This window comes from Besnoitia besnoiti, chromosome II (assembly GCF_002563875.1).
Source record: "Besnoitia besnoiti strain Bb-Ger1 chromosome II, whole genome shotgun sequence".
In the NCBI taxonomy this organism is placed as follows: Eukaryota; Apicomplexa; class Conoidasida; order Eucoccidiorida; family Sarcocystidae; genus Besnoitia; species Besnoitia besnoiti.
The window spans coordinates 2,920,208-2,943,865 of record NC_042357.1 but is presented as its reverse complement, the minus strand read 5'-3'; the positions used below and the strand labels follow the sequence as shown (position 1 = coordinate 2,943,865).

The following is a 23,658-nucleotide window of genomic DNA, read 5'->3' as shown; positions in this document are numbered from 1 at the left end:
GTTTCCCTTGTGAATCTGTTTTCTTTTCTTCAAGTCTCGTCATGCACTGGCGAAAAGGCACGCGGGAGGCGCCGCACTCTTCATTTCGGGCCTGACCGATCGTTTGTGACGGCTGGCGGTGGCTCGATATAAGCTTGAAGGCGCGGGTTTTCCGCAACACAAGCAGCTATCGAGATCTTTCAGGCGACACGGAGCACTTAGACGAGAGCTTATCGTTGCCGCGGTGTTAGTGTGGCATGCAGTCATTTGTAGACACAGACACGCGACTACAGATAACGTCCCCTCCACAGACGGGCTGCAGCGGACCGGCTTTGGGATTTGTTCCAGTAGGGTTCAGGGTTTTCGGTTGTAAATGCCCGGCAGCGGAAAACAGAATCGAGCATGTGAGCCACAGGGTGCGGAGGGGGTGCGGCTCGAACGGATGCACAGGCTCGCCATCTTCGCTCATCTCGGCATGGAGGAGCGGTAGCCGTGCCAGCACTTCTTTGTATAAAGCACCCCTGTCCAGCGCATGAACCCCTATAGCTTTTTGTAGACAAAACTGAGGCAAACCTGCGTGCCCTCTTCTTCCGATTGACATATATATATATAGGCCTTATCATACGAGTTCCTCATCTAGGAAACAACTCGGCATCTGGTTGTTCATCGCTAGGCAAGAGCTAGCAGCGTGCTGCATGTTAACGGCTGTGCGAGTCAGAGTGCCTCCACCACATCTTCGAGTCCGAAAGGCTTGGAAGTCTTTGCAATTCACGTGCAGTGCGCGTTTCCTGAGCAGTGTGCCGCGAGTTTTCAGCGGCTGCTCCATTCCGGCACACACATGAAACACCTTTTCGGCAGAAAGCAGCGCAGCTTTTACAAGCCTTCCAGGGTGGACATTTAGGGGCGAGTAACCCCGGGACGCGAGACAACTGGGCGCGAGGAATAGCGAGCTGGTCCTTCACGCGCAGACGAGACGCTGCGACAGTCCGCTCCAGACAATGCATGATCAGTCCGCAGAGCGAGGCACGTGAAAACAAAGAAAGAGCAATATTTGTGAAGGGGCCGCCAAGCGAAAGCATTCTGCGCGACCACGTCTACGCGCGACACCACCCGCCCTTCCGCCTGCCCCCCCCCTCCCCCCGCCCTGCCCCGCGGTGAGGCATGTCCGGGTGCATGCACGCGTTCGACTTCCTCTCGCTTCATGGCTAGCCCAAAGACTTGAGTGTATCTTCGAGACCCTCGTCCACGGTTTCCCTGTTGCGCACACAGTCGCAAATGCTGAAAGCCGTATCCAGATCGAAGAGCCTCGCGACGTACAGAAGGAGATGGAAGTCTGCGAAGCGCTTCCAGTTCTCTTTCTTGGCATGTGCGCCGGTGCCCGCGAGAGCGGCTGCGCGATTGAGGTGGTCCTGCGCGTACAGAGACACACACGAACCGCGCATTCAGACGGTCGACGGTCTTAACCACGCCGCTTTTCACGCAGCGAAACGACCGCATATACCGCAGATTGAAACGTCAGCAGCTGATCTACAGAGGTCACGGAACAGACACCGAGGCCCGAGGAGACTGCCCGCAGGCAGGAACGGACAGGCAAGCACAAACGCTGAGAAGCAGAGACGACTGACACTCGGATATCAAAACGCCGCTCACCGTGATGTCTCTCGGCGTCTGATGAACCAGCCGATTCGCGCGCGGGAAACTGCTTGAGCAGAAAAACGAACGAACCTGAAGGCACATGCACAGACGACAACGACAGACACCATGAAACCAAGAAGAGAGCGCGGAAACGAACCGAAAGACAATCGGAACACGCCGTGGAGCCGGTAGGCACGCGGGAAGAACGAGAGGGAGCCGATGACCGCCTCAGGGGCTTCCCAGCGACGCCCGGTGTGCGCGAAGGCCCCCCATCCGGGGAAAGCAGTGCTGCTTTAGTAAGTAAATATGAAACTAGCTTTCCATGGTTCTTCACACCGCGCTCAGACTACCTGCCGTTGTTGAGAATGCGTTCTATTTCCTTTCCTTCCTTCTTCCGCCTCACCTTGCGAGGCGCAGACTCATTTACGCGCACAATGAACCAGCTGGCGTCGAACTTGGTCGTTTCTCTCCCAGACTCAAGAATCTGAGGAAGCAGCTCGCCCTGGAAGAACGTGAACATGCAGAAAACAGCGGAAAGCCATGAAATAACACAGACGTGAAACATGAAGTCGTCGCATTTTTGCTTCTGGTGCTTAGGGTTCACGGTTTGAGAACTGTATTTTACCTTGGCTGGAGCGCGCAGCTGAATGTGCGTATCGTCGGGCTGCCTGTCGCAGATGACCCCGTCTCGTACGAGAGCCGTACCCTGAATGGAAAACGGAACGAGGACACAACCAGAAGAGAAGTTGGTCACCTCCTACCCTTCCCTTCTACACACTCGCCTTCTGCTTCTGCGCCGTCGTCTCCACGCGCGGATCCTCTCTTCGAACGACATCCGGCTTTTCATCGTCCTTGTCTTTCTAGAATCCACTCTCGTTGCCTGCGTCTTCCGTGCTTCGCCTGCCTCTTTTCTGCTTTCCTCGGCGACCGGTCCTCCCTCTCGTGGCGTTTCGCCGGACCCTTCAAGTCCCTCCTCGCGTTTTCTCTTCTGCTTCCCAAGCGTCTGCCTCTCTCCTTTTTGCTCGCTGTTCACTCCCTCGCGCTACTGGCGTCGGCACTTTTCTTCGTCAGACTCGCCGGAATTGACGCAGATCTGCCCGATCCAAGAAAGGTTCGCTCACCATGTCTGAGACCATGAAGGCGTTGGGAACGGCCTCTCCGTCGCGCGTGGACTTGTCGAGCGACACCGTGCAGCAGACGTATTTGCTCATGGGGTAGCCAGTGTAGTGTGTATGAAACTGACGCTCCAACTGCATCCTGAGGCAAAACAAAATCTGATCCGAGCATTCAAGGTCCGAACCCTAAACCCTGAATCAGCGCGAGTCCCGAGGAAAGGCATATTCGCATGTACTGCCGACCGCACATGGAAATCGATGTTGAACAGACACCCATCAGACGCGCACTCCTGAGGAGGTACAGGTAAGATTCAGGCACAAGAAAATCCACCTGCATACAAATCTCTGAGCACGTACATATATATATATATATATATGCATGCATGCATGAATGGAGGGAGGGTCCGGAGGGCGGAGCTATCGCCCGGTATTGGCGGTTCATATTTGCGTCTGCAGAGGAGACGGCTCTCAAGAAGCACAGACGCACTTTGCGAGGTCTACAACTTCGTCCGCCGTGAGCAGCTCCTCCCTCGGGGCGTGCGTAAAGATGCATCCGATAGGTTCGAGGCCAAGTCGCTCAGCGATCTTTTCTGCAATTTTGATTTCCTCGTCATCCTTCTTCACGTCGATCGACATCAAACTGTTGTCCTGCACAGGCGAAACACGGAGAGAGGGCAAAGGGTGCGGCTGGCGTTCCCACCTTCGTCTGTCGCTCGGAGCGTTCGCCTCAGCTGCATCACGGGGTCAGCCTTCTCTCCCTATGACCCTCCCTTCGCTGCGATTCGCTGCCGTAGAGTCTCCGCAGCATTTGGCATTCCACTCTGTCGCCTACTCACCTGCGGCGGCTCGTAGATCGCCTCGCAGACGGCGCGGATGCCGTCGGGGTAGTGCGGGTCTTCGACGTAGTAGCCAAACATGTACCCGAATCGCTGCTGAAGCATTTGTAGATCTTGCTGCCAAAACTGCACAAAATTCTTCACTTCGTCGACGTTCATCATCTCCAGATGGTCCACGTGTCTGTACACTTGGTGCTTCAGTGTCACTGTCGCAGGAATCTGAACAAAACATTCGCAACCGCAGACACACAGCCGATGGGAGCGACGCTCTTCTGATAGAGGAGATTCAATCGACAGGGCAGAGACGGGCACCGGGGGCCGGAAGATTGAGGCAGCCAGCGACTTCATCAAGAACTCGGGTCTCTGCGGTGCGTGCCGTGCAAAAGGATCTGAGCCGCCCACCGGCGCGCTCGAGGCTCAATCTCCTCCTGAGTTGTGCTGAGCCAGTGTAAACAGTGCTGCAGGATCATCTCGGAGACGGGGAGTTACCAACCAGCCACAGTCGTTCTGCGCCTGACCCGTCGACGAGGGACGGGGCGGGGGGGGGGGGGGGGGCGTCCCCCCTCCCTCTCCCGCTCCGATCTCTCAGACTCCGAGTCTCCGCCTGACCTTGTTCATCCGCCCAGCCTCGAGGACCCGGGGCTTGTAGGAGGTGCACCCCGGCAGGTCGTTGACCGCGAACTTCCGCTCGCGCAGAAACGCGTCGAAGGCTTTGAAGTTGACGCCAGCCACGGCGCTCTCGCCCGACGAGCCCGCGCTGGCGCCGCCGGCTGTTGGCTGGGCGCTACGGGGGGCTGGGGACGACGAGGCAGAGCTCGAAGCCCCGGCATCTGCACGAAGCACAGCGCAGGAAACACGAGTTGCTCTGCGCGACAGAGGAGACGCGCGCAGCGAGAGGCGAAGATGCAACATTATGTGAGGACTATACGCCCTCACAGGAGGCAGGCCCGCGTGACGCGATGCGCCGCGTGCGGATGCACTGAGGCGGCTTCAAGAGCGGGCAGCACGCAGTCCGTCCCCCTCACGCGGAGTCAGTCTAACTGCCCAAAAGCCTGGAAGTTTCCCTATGCGGAGGACTATTTCAGCTGAGGTGAGTTTCAGCTGCGATTCATTGCACTCTAGGGCGGAGCGAGATCCCTTCAAAGCGGTGGCGTACTCTCCTTCGGTTTGGTCTCGGGGGGCAGGTCGGCCGTGGTCATGTGCGCCGCGCGGGGGAGACTCCCCGCAGAGATCTTCGGGGTCGCATCGGCAGTTCTGACGAAAAGCATCGTCCCGTTTGCGAGCCCTGCGCTCGCCAGGGTCACGTGAGTCGACGGAGGCAGACGCTGCACAGACAACGCGCGAGGAAACGAAGAAAAAGAGACAACACACGAGTGAGAAGAAGCCGAAACGACTCTTAATTTTGCAATGTTTCCGCATTTCCCTCTGCTTGCAGAAGGCACCACAGTCGTCGAAACATGGAGTGCGCAGTTTGTTCGCCGACTTGCAGCCGCGGGGATCCTCCAGTCACGGCGTGCCTGCCGGAAGCTTTGAAGCTCGAGCTGCGGTCGAAATAGCCAGTCTACGGTATCCTGCCTGCGGCCCGTAAGATTGCCCGTATCCGCGAGCACTTCTGAACCCCAAGTGTTTTGCTTATGCGGACACCGCTGTCGCAGTTTGCGCGTCTACCTGCTCTAGCCTTCTTCGTCCTCTGAATGGAAGCTGCGTCGCTTCGCCCTTATGTTTTGCCTCGTTTTTCGCTTTCCCCACCTCACCTGCGCGTGCTCCTGGTCGAGGAAGATCTCGAGTTTGTCTTGAGGCACCTGCAGCTGCTCGGCGACTCTCTCCTGTACGCAAGCGAGTGAGGCGCCGGCAGGCACTGCGATGCGGCTGTGGCCTTCACGCGTGCGAAGCCGCAGCACGATGCTTCTGCAGGCCATCTTGTCTTCTAGAAACACGAGGGAGACTGGGATCGAAGAAGCGTGCGACTGCAACGCGCTTATCAACCGGAGAAAGAGAACATAGAGACAGATGGATTCGTTCAGACGCCGGTCTCAACGCGAAGACTCGAAGACGAAGCGACAACCCGCGAGACCAGACCGCAGCTGCTCTCTTCAAATGCGTCTGCGTTCGGAGAAATATGAGCCGAGTGGAGTTGAAGATGACGAAAGCGACCCTAAACGCGAGCGAAGGGAACAATGACGAAGAGAAAAAAAGCGAAGAAAACATGCACGTTGTAGAGGCAAGGCGAGCAGACCAGGGCTACGCGCGCCAAAGTCAGCGCGAGAAGCACGGGTTGAAGACAACGTGAGAGGAATGAAACGAAGCAGCACTCAGAAGATACAATCTGGAACCACAAGCGTTTCTATTCAGTCCCTCGTAGAGAAAGGCGGGGCGGGTGACGGGGTAGGGAGAGGTCACCCGCCAAATGAGAAGCGACCGGCAAGGCGGAATAGACGGCGAGGACGGGAAGGTGTTTCCGCAGGATTGAAAGAGAAGACAAGAGAATAAATGACGCGAGCGGCGCTCCCTGGACGTTGATGCTGCCGGAAGGCGTAAGCGGCAAGTTTTGAATAGCGATCTGTTTCGCTCGGCGGCGAGGAAGCGCTAAACAGCGAGAGCCCAGAGGTGTCTGGCACTTGCGCCCAACAAAAGACAGGCTGTGCACACGCCACCGCAAAAGACACACGAATTCGAGCTTTTCTCTCAAAAGAGATTTCGCGGAAACAGACGCGAGGAAGTCACGGGCAGGGACGGGTATTCGGAGAGAGTGAAGACAACAGAACGCAGTAACGAAAAGATGCATGTCGCGCGCGCTGGGTGCCTCGTGCGGTCATTGAAGAGTCATCAGCCCCCGCCACGCGTCTAGCAAAAAGGAGGGGTTGCCCCCAGAGCTCCGCGGAAGACTGGATTCAGATGACAAATCATGAAGAAAAACTGAGGTGTATACGTGGCTACCGGGAAGGGTAATCCAGCGGTCTACCCTGAGCACTAAATACCCCTCCCGGCCGCCGCATGTGACCTGAGCGCCTCTTGTGGACAGTCGCCGCACGCGACGGCTGCCGTGGTGAGATGAAAAGAGCGACCAAAAACTCTCAGAGTGTGTCCCCAACGTGAAGGGAAAAGAAATTGCAATGCATTTATCGGGCCAATTGCGAGTCTAGGTGCGCGCATGCGGGAGACAAGCGCAGCAACAGGAAACCACAAGCAAAACGGCGCTTCCCCGTGAAGACAACCTGTATGCCGCCTTTCGGGGCGCGGTTTCGTTTATGCCGGAGGGTCTCCTACGATGAAGCAGAGGCTGCGAGGGGGAGGGTAGAAAGAAGCGGAGTGGCGTCTTGTGTCGGCTAAAGACACAAGGAACATGTGACCTATGTTGAGCTCACCCTGGCTACCTCTATTCTGATTAGAGAGGCCCAGTGAATGGGGCCAGCAGCTTGCAAATACCCCTATGGTCGTTCACGCAGTGAGCAGAACAGCTGTGACTGCAGACTGTTTGAAACCCGCGGTCTCAGCCGGTGGCGTACCGCGTACCATACCCAGCTGGAGCACCGTCAACAGCAAAAAACCTGCCGCGCCACCGTCGAGGCAGCTGCTGGTCAACTGTTTCTCTATGATCGGATGTTTTACGATCTTTCACTTGTGCTTCTGAGGTGCTATAAGGCGATAGAAATAGGTGTAATCAGAGATTGCGTTGGGAGAGAGGGGGGGGTGTGCTGATCAAACCGTGACTAGCAAGGAGCTACGCCCGCATCATCGAGTCTCCCATGCGCGGACTTCTACTTTGAAACAGAACGAGTAGATCTGCTTGAGCCTGCTGCCTTGCACTTCTTGTGGCAACGCAACGCAGCTGACAACCTTTCGCTGGGGCGGACGACGCAGACGCGCATCCACGACTCTCAAAGTTACACGACAGGTGCGGCGCCTCTATGAAAACCACCAGGGATGATGGCTACAACTGTCACGTCGCCCTCTGCAAGTCCTTTTAGCTCCCGTAACTGATTCGATGGACGCGAGCGCATGCGGCAGTAGCTAAATCTGTTCCGAATCCTTTTATGCAGAACGTGCTGAGGCACAGACGTCTAGTCTAGGGTAGGTAGGCTCTACCTACCGAGAAACCATATAGCTTGAATCAAGACAGTGCGGGGGCATGCGGATAAACTCTGGATGATTGCCCTTCACACGAGCTGTTCATTGCCCGTAGCAAAAAGAGCAGAGTTGGGAGACTCTCGTTAGGCTTCAGACTGGCACGAGCCGCCGCAGACGGCAACGTTATTGGGCACTCACTGCGTATGATATAAGCCAGATTCAGCGACCTCGCTCAACTAGCAAACGGCGAACACTATCTCGTGGCGCCACGTGTGCACGAGACGGCTTCGAAGAGTGCGGTCTTTTACGCCCAGCACCGCAGATCGTTATCGACAGAGAGAGAGCCACTCTCGATGCTGAGTCGCGAGTCGGATCTGGCGCCACTGAACCCTCTCAAGTTCACACTCTTGGCGCGTGTGAGAGGTGCATAACTCTTTGACAAATCGTGCTCCCTATCAGGTGGAAGCCTCGCATTCTGTGATGACAGGGAACAGGGCCACAGACCTGCTGCGTATCTGAATTTGGCGCTCATCAGAAGCCAAGGATCCGCCCCCGCTTGCTTTTTCCCCGCGAGTGACTTCACTCAGCAGCCTGCCGGGCCATCACTGTAACACATACCAAAGGGACGCGCGCGCACAGGAGCTAGCCTAAACAGAGGCGTCCAGTAACAACTAACGCAACGATTTTGTGGGAAAGAGTCATTTTCCCTTTCCACGAGGGGGAAAAAAAGGTTACCTCCACTCAGGGCTGTCCATCGAAGGCGACCGGGGAGCCGGCCTCCGTCTCTCGGGTCATTGGGTGAGTGGGCACTTTCTCTGCAGATTCTGCACAGAGCCACCCTTCCTCATTTGAGCCGGTTGTCACATTCGCTGGAGAGTGCCAGTCTTGGAAAAATGGCTCTCGAGCTTCGCGAACAAGAAGCGACCGTGGAGAGAGAGGGAGCCCTCCTGTAACATGTTCTACGTCTCGGGGAGGCGAGGTCACATGCCCGGCGTCTTTTTCCTGCAGCACGTAAAGTCACGAGGCTTTCCACGCCGCTCGCCGTCCTTACGAATGCTTCTTTGTTGCCACTGATGATTAAACTGGCAGCGTTTCTCTTCTTCTGGGGCCTGTCTGCTGTTTCGTCGCTTTTTCCAGCCCCTTGGCGCCCTTTCTGTCCCGCGCTGGCCTCGCCGTCCGCCCGCCTGGGTTCGAGCTGGCTGGCGGTCCGAGATCCTCGACAAGCGGATCTGAGAGCGAAGACGCACCGCTATATTTTCCGTAGATTGTGTGTTTGAGGATATAGTTGAGGACGAACAAGATCTCGTCGTTCCGTCGTCTAGCTTTAAGTTCTTTCCGCGGCGCCCCCGCTCGCCGTCCGCGACGGGAGGTCACTCCGTGCCATTTCAGGCATCAGGGATTTGCGCAGGGGCGGTTTGTGGCAGAAACATCCTCTCCTCGCCGGTGGCAGTAAGGATATACCAGCTGCCAGTCGTATATTGCTGATAACAAATCGCCGCGAAACGGGTGCGGCACTCTCTCGCTCAGCGTCCTAACGCAGTCCGCGACGGAATGCCCCTGTCAAGCGCATCGAGGGGGTCGTGAGGCCATCAACAGCCTCACTCCTGCTACGAATCCGTTTTTTAGAGCTCGCTTCTCTGCCAGGAGGGAACAACAGAGATCAGGATCCGTCGACCGCTCTTCTCAGGCTTTCCTTCAGCTGGCTCGTTTCCCCCTCACCGTCCGTGCCCGCGAGCGCAAGTCATTCCGCGGCGAGGCGAACGACGAGGGAGAGAAGCAGGATCCTGGGAGGAAGGGTAGAAGGAGTACCAGAATCGTTTGGGGGGGAAGCGGGTTGTCAGAAAAGACACAGCGATTATCTGAGAGACGGGGCTGAACGGAGAGGTTTGTCTATTTCACCAGCGCTATGATTAACATGGAGAGCGACTTGGAGTCAGGGTCAGATCTCCCTCGTAAGTCAATCGCACCAGCTCGTACCCGTCGTGTTTGTGTCCTTTCATTTGTACCTCGCCGCTCCTTCGTTCCCTTTTTACTTCTCCGTTACCCGTGACTCAGGATTCCCCTCATTCCATTTTTCTTCTCATCGCTTTGCCGCCTCCCCCCCTCTTTGATTTGTCCTGAGCCGCTGCTGTTGCGGTTTTGGCTCCTCTGTAGCGATTGGGCATCCGCCGACCTCGTTTCGTGTGTGTCCGCCGGATCTCTTCACGTTTGCTTGTTTTTGCGCGTCTGTTTGTATCGGTGTGTCAGTCTCTTCGGATTCTGTCTTGTCTCAGCCTCTCTGGGTCCTGCTGGCTGTGTGTACAGCGGAGCTGAACTTCAACAGTGACGACGAGCCTCCATGCCCCCGCGCGGGGGATGTGGCCTTTGTGTCGCCGCAGGGGGATGTTAGAAAAACTATTCTGTCCCTGGGTCAGGTAAGCTCCTGACGACGAGCATTTCTGCAAGACTCACCCTTGTATCGAGTTTCTTTTCCTGCAGGCCGTGCGCGACTTCTCTGCCGATTTTCTACCTGGCGCGTGGCTCCTCTTCGCCCGCCGGCTCCTATTCCGCTCCACAACATCGATAGTTGTTTTACACAGCTCACCTCCGTATTATAGATCCCGTTAGCTTCAACGTTATGCCAGAAGTGATACCGGAATACCCTGACTGTATTCGTAGTATCGATACGTGGTTTTCAACTGGTTGTATACCTCCAATACGTTGCGCCTTAACTACGCTCACATTACAGGCAGCTATTGTCCCTCTACGAGAGATCCGCAATCCTGCGCTCAGGCTCTCTCGTATCCTCTGTATGTTTCACTTCCATCCGTCGAAATTTCGCCCTTCACTTTTTTTCTTTCTCAACCTCCTTAGCTGGCTCTTGCTTCTGCGCTTGGTTTTCGTACTGTGATTCCTGTCTGTCCTTCGTGTCTCCCTTCTTCCCCGCCGACCCCTCTCCGCGCACCCCCGGCCTCTGCGTGTGAAATTCACGTTCTGCTTCAGGGTCACATGCAGGCAGGCTTCGGCGATGAGATCTGCGGTGAGAAGCGTGAGGCAGTGCGTGCGCAACCATCGCTGCACGCGTTCGCTTACGGCATTTTGTCTCGAAAGTGACATTTCGCGCTCCTCTGCCGCCTCCGCTTGTCTCGCGCGGGCTCGGCTTGCCGTTTCATCCCTGCTCTCGAATCCTGACTTCCTGATCATTCAGGAATACAATGCAATGTGTCTCGGTTCGCGGCCAGCTGTCCGCGTCCCCCCTTGCTTTTCAAGTCTCCCGTTTGCGTGTTACGCACTGGCGTGTGCCCCGGGCTCTCGTCTAAGCTCTGGCGTGTGTTTGTTCCCTCTGAACTCTTTCGCTGAGTGGTTTCCTGTTCCTTTCTGTCTCGGTCACTCTTCTGCCTTCCCACACAGTGCGCTGGCGGCAGGTGCCTTCGCGAGCCGTCGCGGGGACTCCGAAGGACATTGAAAGCCTCCTGATGCTCCTCGAGGGCTCCGAGCCTCAGTGGACAACGCTGGGGGAGTCAGGTGAGAGGCGGGAAGAGCACGAGGGCGGGCGGAGGCCGGAAGCGGGACGAAACCGTTTCGCGGGTCACAGACCCCTCATGCCCTCTCTATAGGCTCACCAGTGTTGTGTTTTGTGGGGAGCTCTCCCGGTCTCGTGAGGTTTCAGGATTCTGGCTTTTGTGTCTCTGCATCTTCTCAGATTCGTTTCCGCAGCTCCTCAGCCTCGCGGCGCGCCACATGCGCCCTGGAGAGATTGCGCTCGTCTCGGGGCCCTCCACACATCTTCGGCAGCCGCAAAAGTATCTCTACTCTCCGGCGGCGCTCGCAGCTGCTGCAGGCAGCTCAGAGTCCGCCGCGTCCTTCGCGTCCGCATCTCCACCGTCGTCTTCGCTGGCGTCGTCGTACGCCGTCTTCCACAAGCGGACTCTTGTCCACAGGCGCCGAGCGCTGCGCGCGTTACGCGCTTCGCAGAGCCCAGCAGAAGGGACGCCTCCGGGGCAGCTGTCTTCGGGTCTCGCAGGCCCATCCGTCTCCGCTCCCGCAGAAGATCAGGCGGGCAGAAGTCCTCTTGCATCCTCGCTGTTCCGGTCGCCGTCATGCGATGCCTCTCGCGGACAGTGCCCTTCACTGGGGGGAGACGCGCGCCCGTCGCCCGCGTGCGCCGCCGCGGCTGCGGCTTCACCGCCGGCTGTGCCTCCGGTGCGTTCCTGCTCGCTTGCGCTTCCTCTCGCTGCTCAGGAAGAAGGGCTAGGGCAAGCGTTCTGCCGCAGTCGTGCGCCGGTCGCTGTGTCGGGAGACAGCGGACGCGCCGACACACAGCCGCCCAGCAGCCGACATGCCCTGGCGCGCGCCGGCGCGTCCCGCTCCTCTGCAGGTTCGCTGAGCTCTTCGAAGGCATTTGCCGCCGAAGAGGAGGGAGCAGAACATCAGAAGGAAGCGGAAGGCAGAGCCGCCTGCAGCCCGGCTGCCGCAGATATGAGAGAAGAAGAGGCCTGCGGAGAGAGCAGAGCGCACGTAGAGAACGGGGCAGGAGACGACTGCGCCGTCGTTCTGCAGCTGATATCCATTCAGCCGATACGAATGCTGACGGAGGACAGAGGTGTCCGCATGCGGCCGCTGCGCCCAGGAATTGGCTGGAGGACCCCGGGGCGGAACGACGTCGTTTCGTTTTCGTTCGCGATTCTTTGCAAAAATGCAGACTGCCGCGCGAAGCAGCTTGGCGCAATTTGTGCCCTCGCAGACCAAGCGAAGCAAGCAGCGAAGACAGGCGAGGGAGACGCGGAGGCGCCGAACGCAAGCGAGCGGACGCTGGTGACGACCCGCGGAGAGGGCGCGGGCTTCGCACACTGCACAGGGGGGAAACGCAAGGAGGTGGGAAGCGTGACGCTCGAGTCTCACAACGCGGCGAAGGCAGACAACCTCGAGAGAGAGAGGAAAACATTTGCTGCTCCCTCACAGACTTGCGTAGAGCTTGGAAGTCAAGCTGCTGTGCCCTCTTGCGAGAGCAGGGCTGGGCTGGGGTGTTGCGAAGGCGCTCCGGAGCGGTCTGCCCTGGTGACTGCCCGCGGAGACGGAGATGGAAAAAACGCAGAAATCTGTCTTTCTCGCACGTTCGCTGACCGGCTCTTTGGGTCTCCGCGCCTTTCTCGGCATGATGGCGGCGGGAGTTTTTTTTCATCGGCTAGTCGCTGGTCGTCTTCACTGTCTGCGACCCTGTCTGCCTCTGCATCCTTCGAAGCGGAGGGCAGGGAGGGCGACGGAGACCGGCGAGCGGGAATGGCGACAGAAGAAGTTGCGTTCAGCGACATTCCGTTGCGTGGTGTGCAGACCGCTCTGCGCCACATGAAGGAGGGCGAGGAAGTCGTGTTGACGCTCGCGGGCGCGCATGCAGAGTGGGAGTCACGAGGCCCCTTCAAGCCGGCGAACTGGCTCTGCGCTTGCTGCGGACTCTCCGCGCCATGCCGCGAAGCTGGAGTTCGCACAGGCCAGACAGCCCAGTGCGAGAAGCCAGAAAAGAGGGTACACACGCCGCAGGAGACGGAGGGAGACCGGAAAGGGGCGGACGCGGAGGACGGGACGCGGGAAGGAAAGCCGGGGATTGGCGAAGAAGGGAATAAAGAGGGGGCTGAGGAGGCAGGGAGCAAGAAAACGAACAAACCAGAGGACAAGGGTCCGACCGGGCGGCTCGGGGCGTGCTGCTGCGTGCCCAGAGGGGCCTGCGCGTGCTGCGCTTCGGATTGCAGCGGGTCAAGAGACGGAAAGGACAGTAACTCCGAGAGCGGCGTGCACTCAGCCGAGTTGCACGCATACATCAAGCTGAACAGCTGGAGACCGCGAGCGACGGTATCCGTGCCATGTAAGTCCTAGCGATTGCCTCTTCCCCCGTTCCGCAAGGATACTGGCTTGAAAGAAAGTCTCACGCCCTCAGTCTGCCTGGAGCGACGATCGAGGGGCCCTCGCAGTCTAGGCATCCACGCCCGCGCAGATCCTTCCAGGTACACACCTCTGCTTCGCAGAGTGACCCGGGTCTTTTTTCATGGTTTCCTGTTTGTCTTGGCTTCTTGTCAGCGCCAGTGACTGCCTCGGAGATCCTAGGAAGCTTCGCATTCACGTCGCTTGCGGGGCCCCTAGACGAGCGGCGACGCGCCTTCATTCGCGAAGGGTGAGCTGTTTGCCTGGGGCTCTATGTTGCGCTGCTCCGTCTCCTGTCCTGTTTTCTTCGTCTTCTTCGTGCTTCGTCACTCGCAACTTGGTTGTGTGCTCTTTCCTCTTCGCTTCGCCCTCTGTATCTCCGCCCCTCGCCCCGCATCGATCGCCCGCTTCTGTGCCGTGCTGCATCCGGTCTAGATTTTTCAGCGCGCTGATCCCGTGCTGGCTCCTGTGTCTCCTCTCCTGTTGTTGGGGAGCGTTCTTCACACTGGCTGGCTTCCAACGCCTTTGCGGCTTTCTCCTTCACTCTCGCCTCGCCTTCTGATGCGCCTGCTTGTGTGCACTGCCCGCTGCTTTGGCCTCGGCGCGGCCTGTAGCTTCGCCGGGGTTCCCTGCCGTCTGCGCTCCGCCTCCCGATGTGCCTCGTGCGTGTTCGTTCCTCCTTTCTTCGGTCCTTTGAGTTGGCTCTGCGCGCTCTCCTCCGTTCCACAGCCCGTGAGCGACGCGGCGTCTGTTTCAACGTCTTGGCTGTGCGCTACAGAGACAGGAGCGCGAACAGCCGCTCCTCCGCACTCCTCGCGCCTCTGAACTGGCGTCCGGAGGAAGGGTCTACTGTGGTTCTGTTTCTCTCCCTCGCCCTCTGGCCCTGTGCGGCGTCGCTCTCGCACGCTCGCGTCCCTCTGCCGCTGCCGGTGACCTACCCCGAGGCCCCCGCCTGCGGCACGCGTGCGCCGGCCGCACAGCCCGGAGCTGCAGGGACTGAAGGCTCCCGCAGTGAGAGCGAAGAGGCGGAGGAACGACCCGAGGAAGAGGGGACTTGGCTGCTCTTCACAGTTGGAGACTGGAGCGCGCCGCTGTGGCTGGAGGAGGCGGTGAAGCGGTTGAAGCTGGGCGAAGTCGGCCGCTTTGAACTGGACCCTTCGCTGTTTGCACACGCCGCCCAGACGCTCCCGTACAACACGGGCGCATACTGCCCTCCATCGTCGCTGGCCGCCTCATCGTGCGCCACTTCTTTGCCTGCGCCTCCAGTCTCCGGCGAGCAACGCCGCGCGTGCGACTGGGTAGGTGTTGTGCATCATCGTTTGGCATGCACGCAGCTTTCGAAAGCTTGTCGCGCTTCCCACGCATGCGCGTCGCCTGGTTCCAGACATATGCGCGCCCGGTTTGCATGCGGCCTGCCGCCCTCTCCCTGGACAGCTTTCTGTCGCGTCTGCGCGCGGTCTCGTCTCGCTCTCTGAGCCCTGCGGCCCCCCCGCTGCCTTCCGTCTGCGTCTGGTCACTCGATCTCTTGCCGCGCGCTTTCTCGCTGGCGTCCTTCAGCGCCTGCGCAGGTGCTCATCTGTGTGCGTCGTGCGCATTCCAGTAGCCGCATGTCGCCTAGATACATCGATTCATGCTTGTCCAGTGCCTGCATCTGGTTAGCTCCGCCGTGTGCCTTCCGTTTGCTTCAGGGTGGTCTTTGGGTCATTCGACCCCCTCGTCCCGCGTCGGCGCCCAGCGTGTCTCGCTGCGGCGCGTCGCTCGCTTCCTCTGCAGTGCCTTCGTTTGCCGAGGCCTGGGGGGCGCGGAGCGAAAGCCTGGCGCACGCTGCGAGCTTCGCTGAGCGGTGCGTCCGCGCCAAAGTCGAAGCCGGGGAGCTCGAGGCTGTCGTTCAGTGCATCCGCAGGCTGGAGAAGGCCGGTCGCGCGTGCAGCAGCGAATCTAGAGCCGGCGAGGACGCCGCGGGGGTCGAAGTTTCGGAGACGCCGAGTAGCGTTGTTCGAGTAGAGTGGGAAGCGGCGCCGGCCGTCGAGAGGCTTCTGGCGGAGGTGCAGCCCGACGCGAGTCTGGGCGTGGGGGGAGGCGCCGGCAGTGAGGCGACGGCGGAAGGGAAAGACGAGGCTGGCGAACGCGGCGAGTACGCACGCGGCGAGGACGCACACGTTGTCGCCACAGTCTGGCTCGCCTCGATTCTGGATAGGGTGCGTCGCTGCGGCTGCTTCTCTGTCAGACGCCACTCGCCGCTCTGCGCCGGACCCGCTTCGGGAGCCATCTCTCTCGCCTGACTCTGGCGGGTAGCCCCTAGTCTTATCTTGCGTTCCGGTTCCGTCGCCTGCCTGCGGTGGACGCTTTCTCTGTTTTAAGGCAGTACTTTTAAAAAATAATTCAACATATCTTCGCGTGCAGCTGAAGGACACAAACAGTGTGCACTGTTTAAATCAAGGAAAGGATGGGAATTATATCTTCGAAACAGGAAAACCATCGCTTTTCAAGCACAGTTAACTCTTCCTGGGTAGCTCGTACACGCGTGGCTGCCAGACAGTAGCCCCTTCTTTCGATTGTGCTTGATACGCGAAAGGCGTAGGCGTCTATCAGGAAAGAGCGGCTGTATTCCTCGTAGCCGCCGCTGGCGCACCGCCGTCAACGTTCTCTCCTTTTCCCTGTCTGCTTTTCTTCGCTTGTGCTTCTTCAGAGGAAAGACTTGTGGGCGCGAGGATCCGCAGAAGAGAAGCGTCAGTTGATTGAGCAGTTCAAGAAGGAAGGGAATCTGTGTCTAAAAGTAAGGCCGTGCTGTTGCATCGGACATGCATGCTTCATCGCGTTGGGGGGGTTTCAGATGTGTCCGCGCGTTTGAAACCACCCCACATGCGACCAAAGACTACTTACACTGCGCGGAAGAAACGCGCGGGACGCAACGGGCTCCTCATGTGTGGAGTTTTTCTGTGGCTGTCAAATTCTCGTCGCCGCGTGTCGGCGTAGACAGGGGCGCAGCCGTGTGTATGTCGTAAAAGAGTTTCAGTCCTGCCCATGGGTACCACGAATGGAATCGCAAAACGGTGCGCGCTGTCGCGTAGAATGCTTCCTGATACATTGGATCCGCGGGGTTTCGTTCGGCTCTCCCCGCTTCTTCGTCATTTGCAGTTCGTCTTCTGTGTTAGCACGATGCTTCCACGGCCTGGGCACGAGATACCGATGCAACGCAGTGGATTCTTTTTTTCGGCGTCGGCTCTGTAGGTGTGTCGAGTCGGGGACCTGGTTTTGTGGTGTCTGCTTCAGCGCGGATGGCTGTCCGCTGCATCACAGCGCTACGCTCGCGCCTTTGACGTCTGTCGCTTTCTCCCTGCTTACGAGGAAGCGACGCGCCTGCAGCCTCTCTTGCTCGCCCACGCAGCCGAGCGGCCTGCGTCGGGCGCATACCCCTCTGCTTCTCCGGCCTCTTGCTCCACTCATCCGTCCTCGACGCGAGCGGAGCGGGAGCCTGAAGCGGCTAGTGGCGTCGCCGACAGGCAGGGGGCGGCTTCGCCGCATTCGTCATCGGGGGCCGCGTCGCCTTTTTCAGGCAGGGCGGGCGACTCCGGCGGCTCTGCGGCCGCGTCTGAGCCGCCCACAGACGATCCCGAGTTGACGCTCCTCGAACTCAGTCGGCTCGCTGGCAGCGTCTTGAACAACTGGGCGCTGTGCTGCCTGAAGCAGAATCTGTGGAGAGCTGCGCTGCGCCACGCGGACGTGTGTCTGTTCTTATTGGAGATTGGCGAGCAGGCGCTCGAGGCGGAAGGAGAAAAGAGGCAACACGAGGCGGATACAGACCAGGCTCGCGCCACGCAGGAGCTGCGAGCCGATGCCCCGCATGCGCGACACGTCCAGCGGGACGCCGAGGGCACGACGGTAGTCGAAACGAGTTCTCCAGGTCATGGAGAAGACGGCGCATCTGCTGATGCTGGGCGCTGCAGGGAGGCAGACGAGCGTGGAAAAGGGCAGCGCAAGAACGGGGGCGACGGAGGGGAAGCGGCGGACGGGAGTTTCTTTAGACACGCTCGATGTGTTGCGCTCTACCGGAAGGCGAAGGCGCTGAGTGAGGGAGGCGAGTTGAGCGAAGCTATTAAGACAGCCAAGGCCGCGGCACTCCTCGAACCGGCGGACTCTTCAGTTCAGGTACGAGAGCAGACCGAAGAAGAGCAAGTCAAAGGGCCAGGACGGCAGAGACCCGACATCGAAAAGACAGGAAAAGAGGGCGTTCGCGCTCGCCGGAAGAGAGATGCTGACAGCGTGGCGGGTCTCCAGACGCGGAGCGGAGAGCCAGGTCCAATCATCTAAGAGGGGGGGCGAAGTGGGAGACCGAAGTGAGGGAAGTGCATGAATGCAGCACGACGAGAGGTCATCTGTGCTAGCAAGGGGGAGAGGGACGCTAGGGGCTTCCTTGCTGCTTCTGTCGTCTCTCTTTCGGAGGTGCTTGGTGCTGCTCTGTGTCGTCGCATGGCTTGCTTGTTCCCGCATGCGTTGCTTCAGCGTCTCGTGTGATCTCGCGACGGAGTTAGTGCAGCATGCGCATACGTGTACGGGCGTCTGTCAACCGATCGTCCTCACCCACGTCATTTTAGGGTTGACGGTTCAGTAGGTTTAGTGCTATCTCGGAGTGCTAGCTGCCGCATCTGCGGTTTTTAGCCTCTGCACGCTTTCTCCTGTTGCGATTTGCATTCAGGCTCTACTCAAGGCCATCCAGCGCCGACGGGCGCACGAGATTCATGCTGAGCGCTCGGCCTTCCTCGGGATGTTCAGTCGCCCGAAAACCAAGGAAGGTGAGTGCGCATGATTGCAGCCGAGCAGGAGCGGGCGCCGGCGCAGCGGACACGCCGGGGGGGGGGGGGGGGGGACATACACACAACGGAGGGAGAGCGGAACTGTCGAAACCAGAGGGAGCTTCGATGCGAAACTCGCCCCGGAGAACACCCCTGTTCAAAAGCGAAATCGTGCGAGCACGGCGGAACAAATTTTGTCAGCTGGGGTCAATCAGCTGTCTGCAGGTCCACTACAGCAGGGAAGTCGCGAGAGAGGATCGCGACAGCTGAACTGACAGGAACGTACCGAGGAATTTTGCGTAGAAAGAACTGCAGGCGAACCCATACGGAAAAGCAGTCTCAGAAATATGGGTGCCGGGCTTCGGCAAAACGACCACTTGTTTATCCTAATTGCTCTAAGTGGGCGAGAGAGAAGCAAACGCAAACGTTGGACGTGGTGCAGTTTAGGTGGGAGACGACGGCCGACGGCGGGGGCGAGGGACGGGGGAATGGGGGGCAGCCCCGCGAGCGACTGGAAACTCCCGGAGACCCTAAAAGGCATGTAAGAGTAGGGGAGGAACCCCAATGGCGGAATCCACGTCCGACGCGCAGACACCTTGACTGGTCGTCGGGTTGCCGCCGGGAAGTCTTCACGACTTGACCCTCGTGGCAAGGAATCACGTAAATCCTGTGCGTTTCGTGACGTCTCTAGATCCTCGTCCTCGTGCTGCGTGCATGCAAAATCAATTCAGCTCCGCCTCCCGCTTAATAAGGGAAATAAACTGTTCACACAACGGACCCACCGCGAGAGTCGTGCACGACAGGGAACAGGGGATGGGGCACCAGACACCGGGGAGAAGGCTCTGGTGGTTACAGATTGAATGCGGGGGGGGGGGGGGGGGGGTTGACCGTGAGTGGCCGGAGAAATGAGGAGAGATAGGGAACGGAGACGCCGGGAGCAGGGAACGGACAAGTGAGGAACAGGAAAAAACTGCCCCACACACACAACCAGCAAAGATAATGATTTACGTAAGCGCAGACAGGAGACAGAGCCGTAGGGTCTCGTCGTCTAAGCTCGCGACGAGCTCCAGTCGCGGACAAGAAATCCTGAGCTCGTCCATGGTGCAACTAGTTCGGGTAGGCATCACGCCCTGGAAGGAAGGACACCGCATAAGTCCACATACTTATGTTTTTGTCAGGCGACTACGGATACGCACTCAAAGGAATCCCAGAGTTCATCGCGACAAGACGTTTGCACATGAAAAGATAACCATGAGTGTGGCAAGAACCTCTCTGACAAGCGGCTGCTTGTTTAAGAATAGGTAATATTCGACACCAGCTGGTTTGGCTGTGGTGTCACACTTCCCCATTCACGCCTTTGCTCATCGTAGGCGGCTCGCCGTACGGCATGCGTGCCCCTGACAATAGATATTTGACCGGTTTCCGCTGGCGAAAGCAATCACAGTTCAGTACGCCGTTGGAACTAGGGGTCAATATTCTAATGGCGTCTGCAGTACAGTACAGCATCGAGGAGGCCCGATACGAGCCGATCTGTTGTCGTGGCCAAGACAAATCAAATATGGGACGCTTTAGATCCTTCACCAGTTACACCTTTGTCGGAGCCTCAAACGTGGATGTCAGGGACTTTGGGGATCGCTTCGAGAAGATCCGCATCATTTGCCTATGAATCTACTTTTTTGCTGACCCGGCTCTTGAGCGATATATCGCCCAGGGACACGCAGCCTGTACCGTAAGCAGACCGGCAGAACTCGCCAAGCATCCCTGATGTTTATCGGGAAGCCGAAACTCGTTGACGCCGCTTCGACGCCCGCGCGTAAAGCCTCCGTCAAGCCGCCGGACGCTGGCGCGGCTCAAGCGCGTCGCGCCACTGGTCCGCTATGGGCGATGTTGAACTGTAACCGTAGCACCTCTTCCCCATGTATTCTCCGGCCCACAGCTGCTTGAATGCTGAGGTTCACGAATGATCTCCTCACCTCTGGTTAAACGCGGAGTGACATTGAGCCGCCGGGATTAACCGTGTGCTCGGCTTCGACGTTCAACCGCCCAGTGGCAACCGTACTGTGCGCGTCCGCCTCGGTGTCTACATCGTGTGTCGCGTTCTTATGCTGGCACTCGCGCGCTGTGTGTGACTCCCTACAGATCGGCTCATGGGGAGTCCCGTAGCAACTGCGATGGCTATCATATAAGTCCCGGGAGCGCCAGTGTTCCGCGGACTGCTCCCTGCGCATAGGCTTGGCAGCTCTCGGCTTCCACCTTTCGCAATATGTACGGTGCCCGTTGGGCCGGGACTGGGCTGCTGCCTCGTGCACTCCTGTGCACGCGCTTTCTGCAGGTCGGAACGCCTGCAAGAGACTTCATAACCCACTTTTTCTTGAGTTGGAGGCAGATGTGTCAGGTGATGGAAAATTAGAACACACGGTTAACGACCCTACCGCACAGGGCGGCGGCGAAGCAAGGGGGAGTCGACGCAGGCGTTTCCGGTCACACGTGACCTTCCACCGCTTGGGAAGCACGGGGACTCAGAGGGCGTTTCGTGTCCCACCGGAAGGGTGATCCAATTCAATCGCCAATCCACCGTTGCCCGTGAGCGATAGACCTCTGACCGCTAGATCTGGTTGTTTTTGCAGTCGATGGAGAATCTCGTAGTCTGTGGATCTACGCAGCTCGCAGCGGTTTAGGTCGACGTCATGGATCCCAAGGGTCTCATAGTCGCGGGCCTGAACGAACGCAGCACCGGTGTGTCACTCGATGAAGCGGCGACCGGCTAGCGGCGGCACTGTTCATCGTGAGGACTCAATGGGCTAGGGCTGCGCTGCAGCACCTCGACGCGAGTGTTTTTTCAGGTTTACTAGATGGTGGCCCTGCGTTGCGCCTAAAAAGGAAGTGGGAGACAGGCAATGGAAGCTCGGCTCCAGCCGGACTAGGACTGGCTTGTACAGCGATGGTACCAGGTCACGGACAGGAAAAGTGCCTTACGAGCAGTGGAGTCGTTGAGGCTGGAACCCCAGGATCTGGAGGACTATTGGGGGAGGGAGGAACGCCATGTGGCACAGAACGTCGGGCAGCGGATGGTGACCCAGGGGACGCCCGTGAGTCAGGCACAATAGCGGCAGTGGCAAGCGACTACCCAGCGTGTGCACCGCATGCGATCAGCTCTCCGGCTGCGGAGTGCGGTATTGCTGTCCCAGAGAGCTTGTGACATTGAGCAAGCGCTATTGTCAATAGGCGTTCGAGTGCCACGTCGGTGCGGCGGCTGTACGAGTGCACTCGGACGCTCCAGAGCACCCGCCGTACCAGTACAGGATGGACCAGCTTACAATGAGTGTTGCACACATGCTCACGCTCCAGCTGGGATGACTGCTTCGTGGCAAACACACTCCGGGTCCCCCAATGCAACTCAAGGCTTCCCTGAGCTCAGATATAAAACGCCGTATTCGTGGAGCCTTTTGGCGATGTCCTAGTGAACGGAGGGAGACTATCTCGCTGCGCAATCAGCGAACACAGGGAGCGGCAGTCACTGGCCGTGACCGAAACACAAATGAATCCGGTTGGCCGTGAAGTAAGTTCAAAGCACCACGTCGAGCACGTGTTCCTATACAACATACATACGAACATCAATAAGGAGACTACCAAAGTGAATGCCACGGTAATCGTATAGCTTGTACATGTTGGAAATTCACATATATGTTGGATACAACGGACACTTGAACTGTAGTTGTGGAGTGGGTGAGGCGCGTGACTAGCCAGAAGCTCGTGAAGGCGGGCAACTAGAGGAGTATCTCCAGCTGGAGTATCTGCAGGCTGGTATGGCAAAGACGAAGAGAGTGGCGGAGAGGATCTGGCGGAAGTGGGGGAGTCGAGAGGTGCTTATCAGCTTATCGGTGGCAGATCGTTTGGCGAGCTCAGTGGACATCAACCGTAGTAATCGGACCACTGATACGTGGAGAGCGCAAGCACGATCGTCGTTTTCGCTTTTAGGGGCACAGCAGCAAAGGCAAGCCAAAGAGCTGGAGTCGAGGGCCGCCGACGCTGAGGCGCGAGCAGTCGCTCTGGCGAGAACCGTCCGCGGTCCCTGCGGTGGAACGCCAAATATCGGCGACCACTCTGCTGCACGTCTGATAGCCCCCCCTTTCCGAGAAAGTTTAACAGGTGCGTCGTGCATCGCCTCGCAACGCGCAAGCTTCCTCTTAGATGAAATAACTTTTGTTTGAGCAATCCCGTCTACTATCAGACTAATTTTAGAAGGTGCGCAGACCCTGACAACAACGGTGATCGGTGGACATCCCGCCGGCATCAGGCTGCTGGCATGCCACAACGCCATTCGCAGTAGCACAGGGCCGACGCTTGGATCACCTGTTTGCCGCCCCACGTGCCAAGGCACGCAAGTCATGGCCTTTTAAAGGAAGGCTGTCGGTAGCAATACCTCATGCGCCTACGCTTACGACTTACACTTGTGAGGTCTAAGCTCCTGTGCGTATGAGTGAGGCGTCGGAGGAGCCTCCACCATTCGCGCCTCTAGTGAATGGTGGAGGCTGACATGGAACTGGCTAGTTCCCCCAGCTCGGCTGAGCAGGACGTGGATACTCGTGCGAGAGCTACGCGTGCCTTACACACACTGTTCGAGCGCACCACGCCTTCGGAGGCGTGCGAGACAATACACACGCACTTCTACGGGGTCGCCGTCGGAGGTTTCTGGCCAGCGGCAAAATCCGGATGGACATATCGTGCGGTTGTCTCTGGAGGGCCGTCACAGCGCCGGCGGCGTATTCCCTACGTGAGGGTGGAGCAAGGAGTTAGGTTGGGACTGACTGTGGGCACCATAGAACGATGTGCGTGTCAGTGGTTTACGCCATGCGGATTCATTCGCGTCTAGTTGCGATGCATGACATGACTCAAAAGACTCGTCATCTATGACAGGCCATTCAGGACAACGGTCTACGGAGCCAGCAATGGACGACGAGACATTTGCTGCTGTGGCCATCGAGCTCGTACGAAGAGAGGGCAGCGAACTGCGAGCCACTTGGGACCACGGCGTAGAGCATTATGTCATGCAGCAGGTTGCCGAACACCAGTTGCGCGACAACGACCCAATGCCATCTCTTCACACACTCAAAGATTGGCGCTTAAATTCGCAGAAGAATTTCCAGCGTGGGGTATGTTCACGGCTGGCGAAGGCACGGCAACTGGAGGACAAAGCACAACAGATAGAGGAGACACCTGTCGTGGAGCAAGGGTCGATGCGAAACGACGACGGGTCCCGTTCGGAGCATCACGAGGAGGCGGGTGAGCGAGTGAGGAGTCGTCTGGGGATGCATTAGGTGTGAGGTAACTGTTAGG

At 58.4% G+C, this 23,658-nt stretch overlaps 3 protein-coding genes across 3 annotated transcripts; 2 read left to right on the top strand and 1 right to left on the bottom strand.

Moving 5' to 3' along the window:
* Nucleotides 1-1,184: 1,184 nt before the first annotated feature.
* On the bottom strand, nt 1,185-5,484 carry BESB_037640 (NPL4 family protein; the record flags this gene model as incomplete). Its single annotated transcript, XM_029362350.1, has 10 exons — nt 1,185-1,388; nt 1,630-1,704; nt 2,018-2,116; nt 2,240-2,320; nt 2,736-2,871; nt 3,217-3,377; nt 3,566-3,784; nt 4,175-4,395; nt 4,722-4,890; nt 5,320-5,484. 10 exons carry the CDS (start codon nt 5,482-5,484, stop codon nt 1,185-1,187), a joined length of 1,530 nt encoding a protein of 509 aa, XP_029221315.1.
* Nucleotides 5,485-9,548: 4,064 nt separating this feature from the next.
* BESB_037630 (uncharacterized protein) lies at nt 9,549-19,987 on the top strand (the record flags this gene model as incomplete). The annotated part of the gene is made up of 12 exons (XM_029362349.1): nt 9,549-9,585; nt 9,938-10,047; nt 10,616-10,652; nt 11,024-11,137; nt 11,316-13,472; nt 13,685-13,778; nt 14,307-14,826; nt 15,217-15,726; nt 16,218-16,304; nt 16,802-17,677; nt 18,225-18,321; nt 19,692-19,987. The coding sequence occupies 12 exons, from the start codon at nt 9,549-9,551 to the stop codon at nt 19,985-19,987; spliced, it is 4,935 nt and encodes a 1,644-aa protein (XP_029221314.1).
* Nucleotides 19,988-23,270: 3,283 nt separating this feature from the next.
* BESB_037620 (KRUF family protein) lies at nt 23,271-23,639 on the top strand (the record flags this gene model as incomplete). The annotated part of the gene is made up of 1 exon (XM_029362348.1): nt 23,271-23,639. The coding sequence occupies one exon, from the start codon at nt 23,271-23,273 to the stop codon at nt 23,637-23,639; it is 369 nt and encodes a 122-aa protein (XP_029221313.1).
* Between the last annotated feature and the right edge of the window lie 19 nt (nt 23,640-23,658).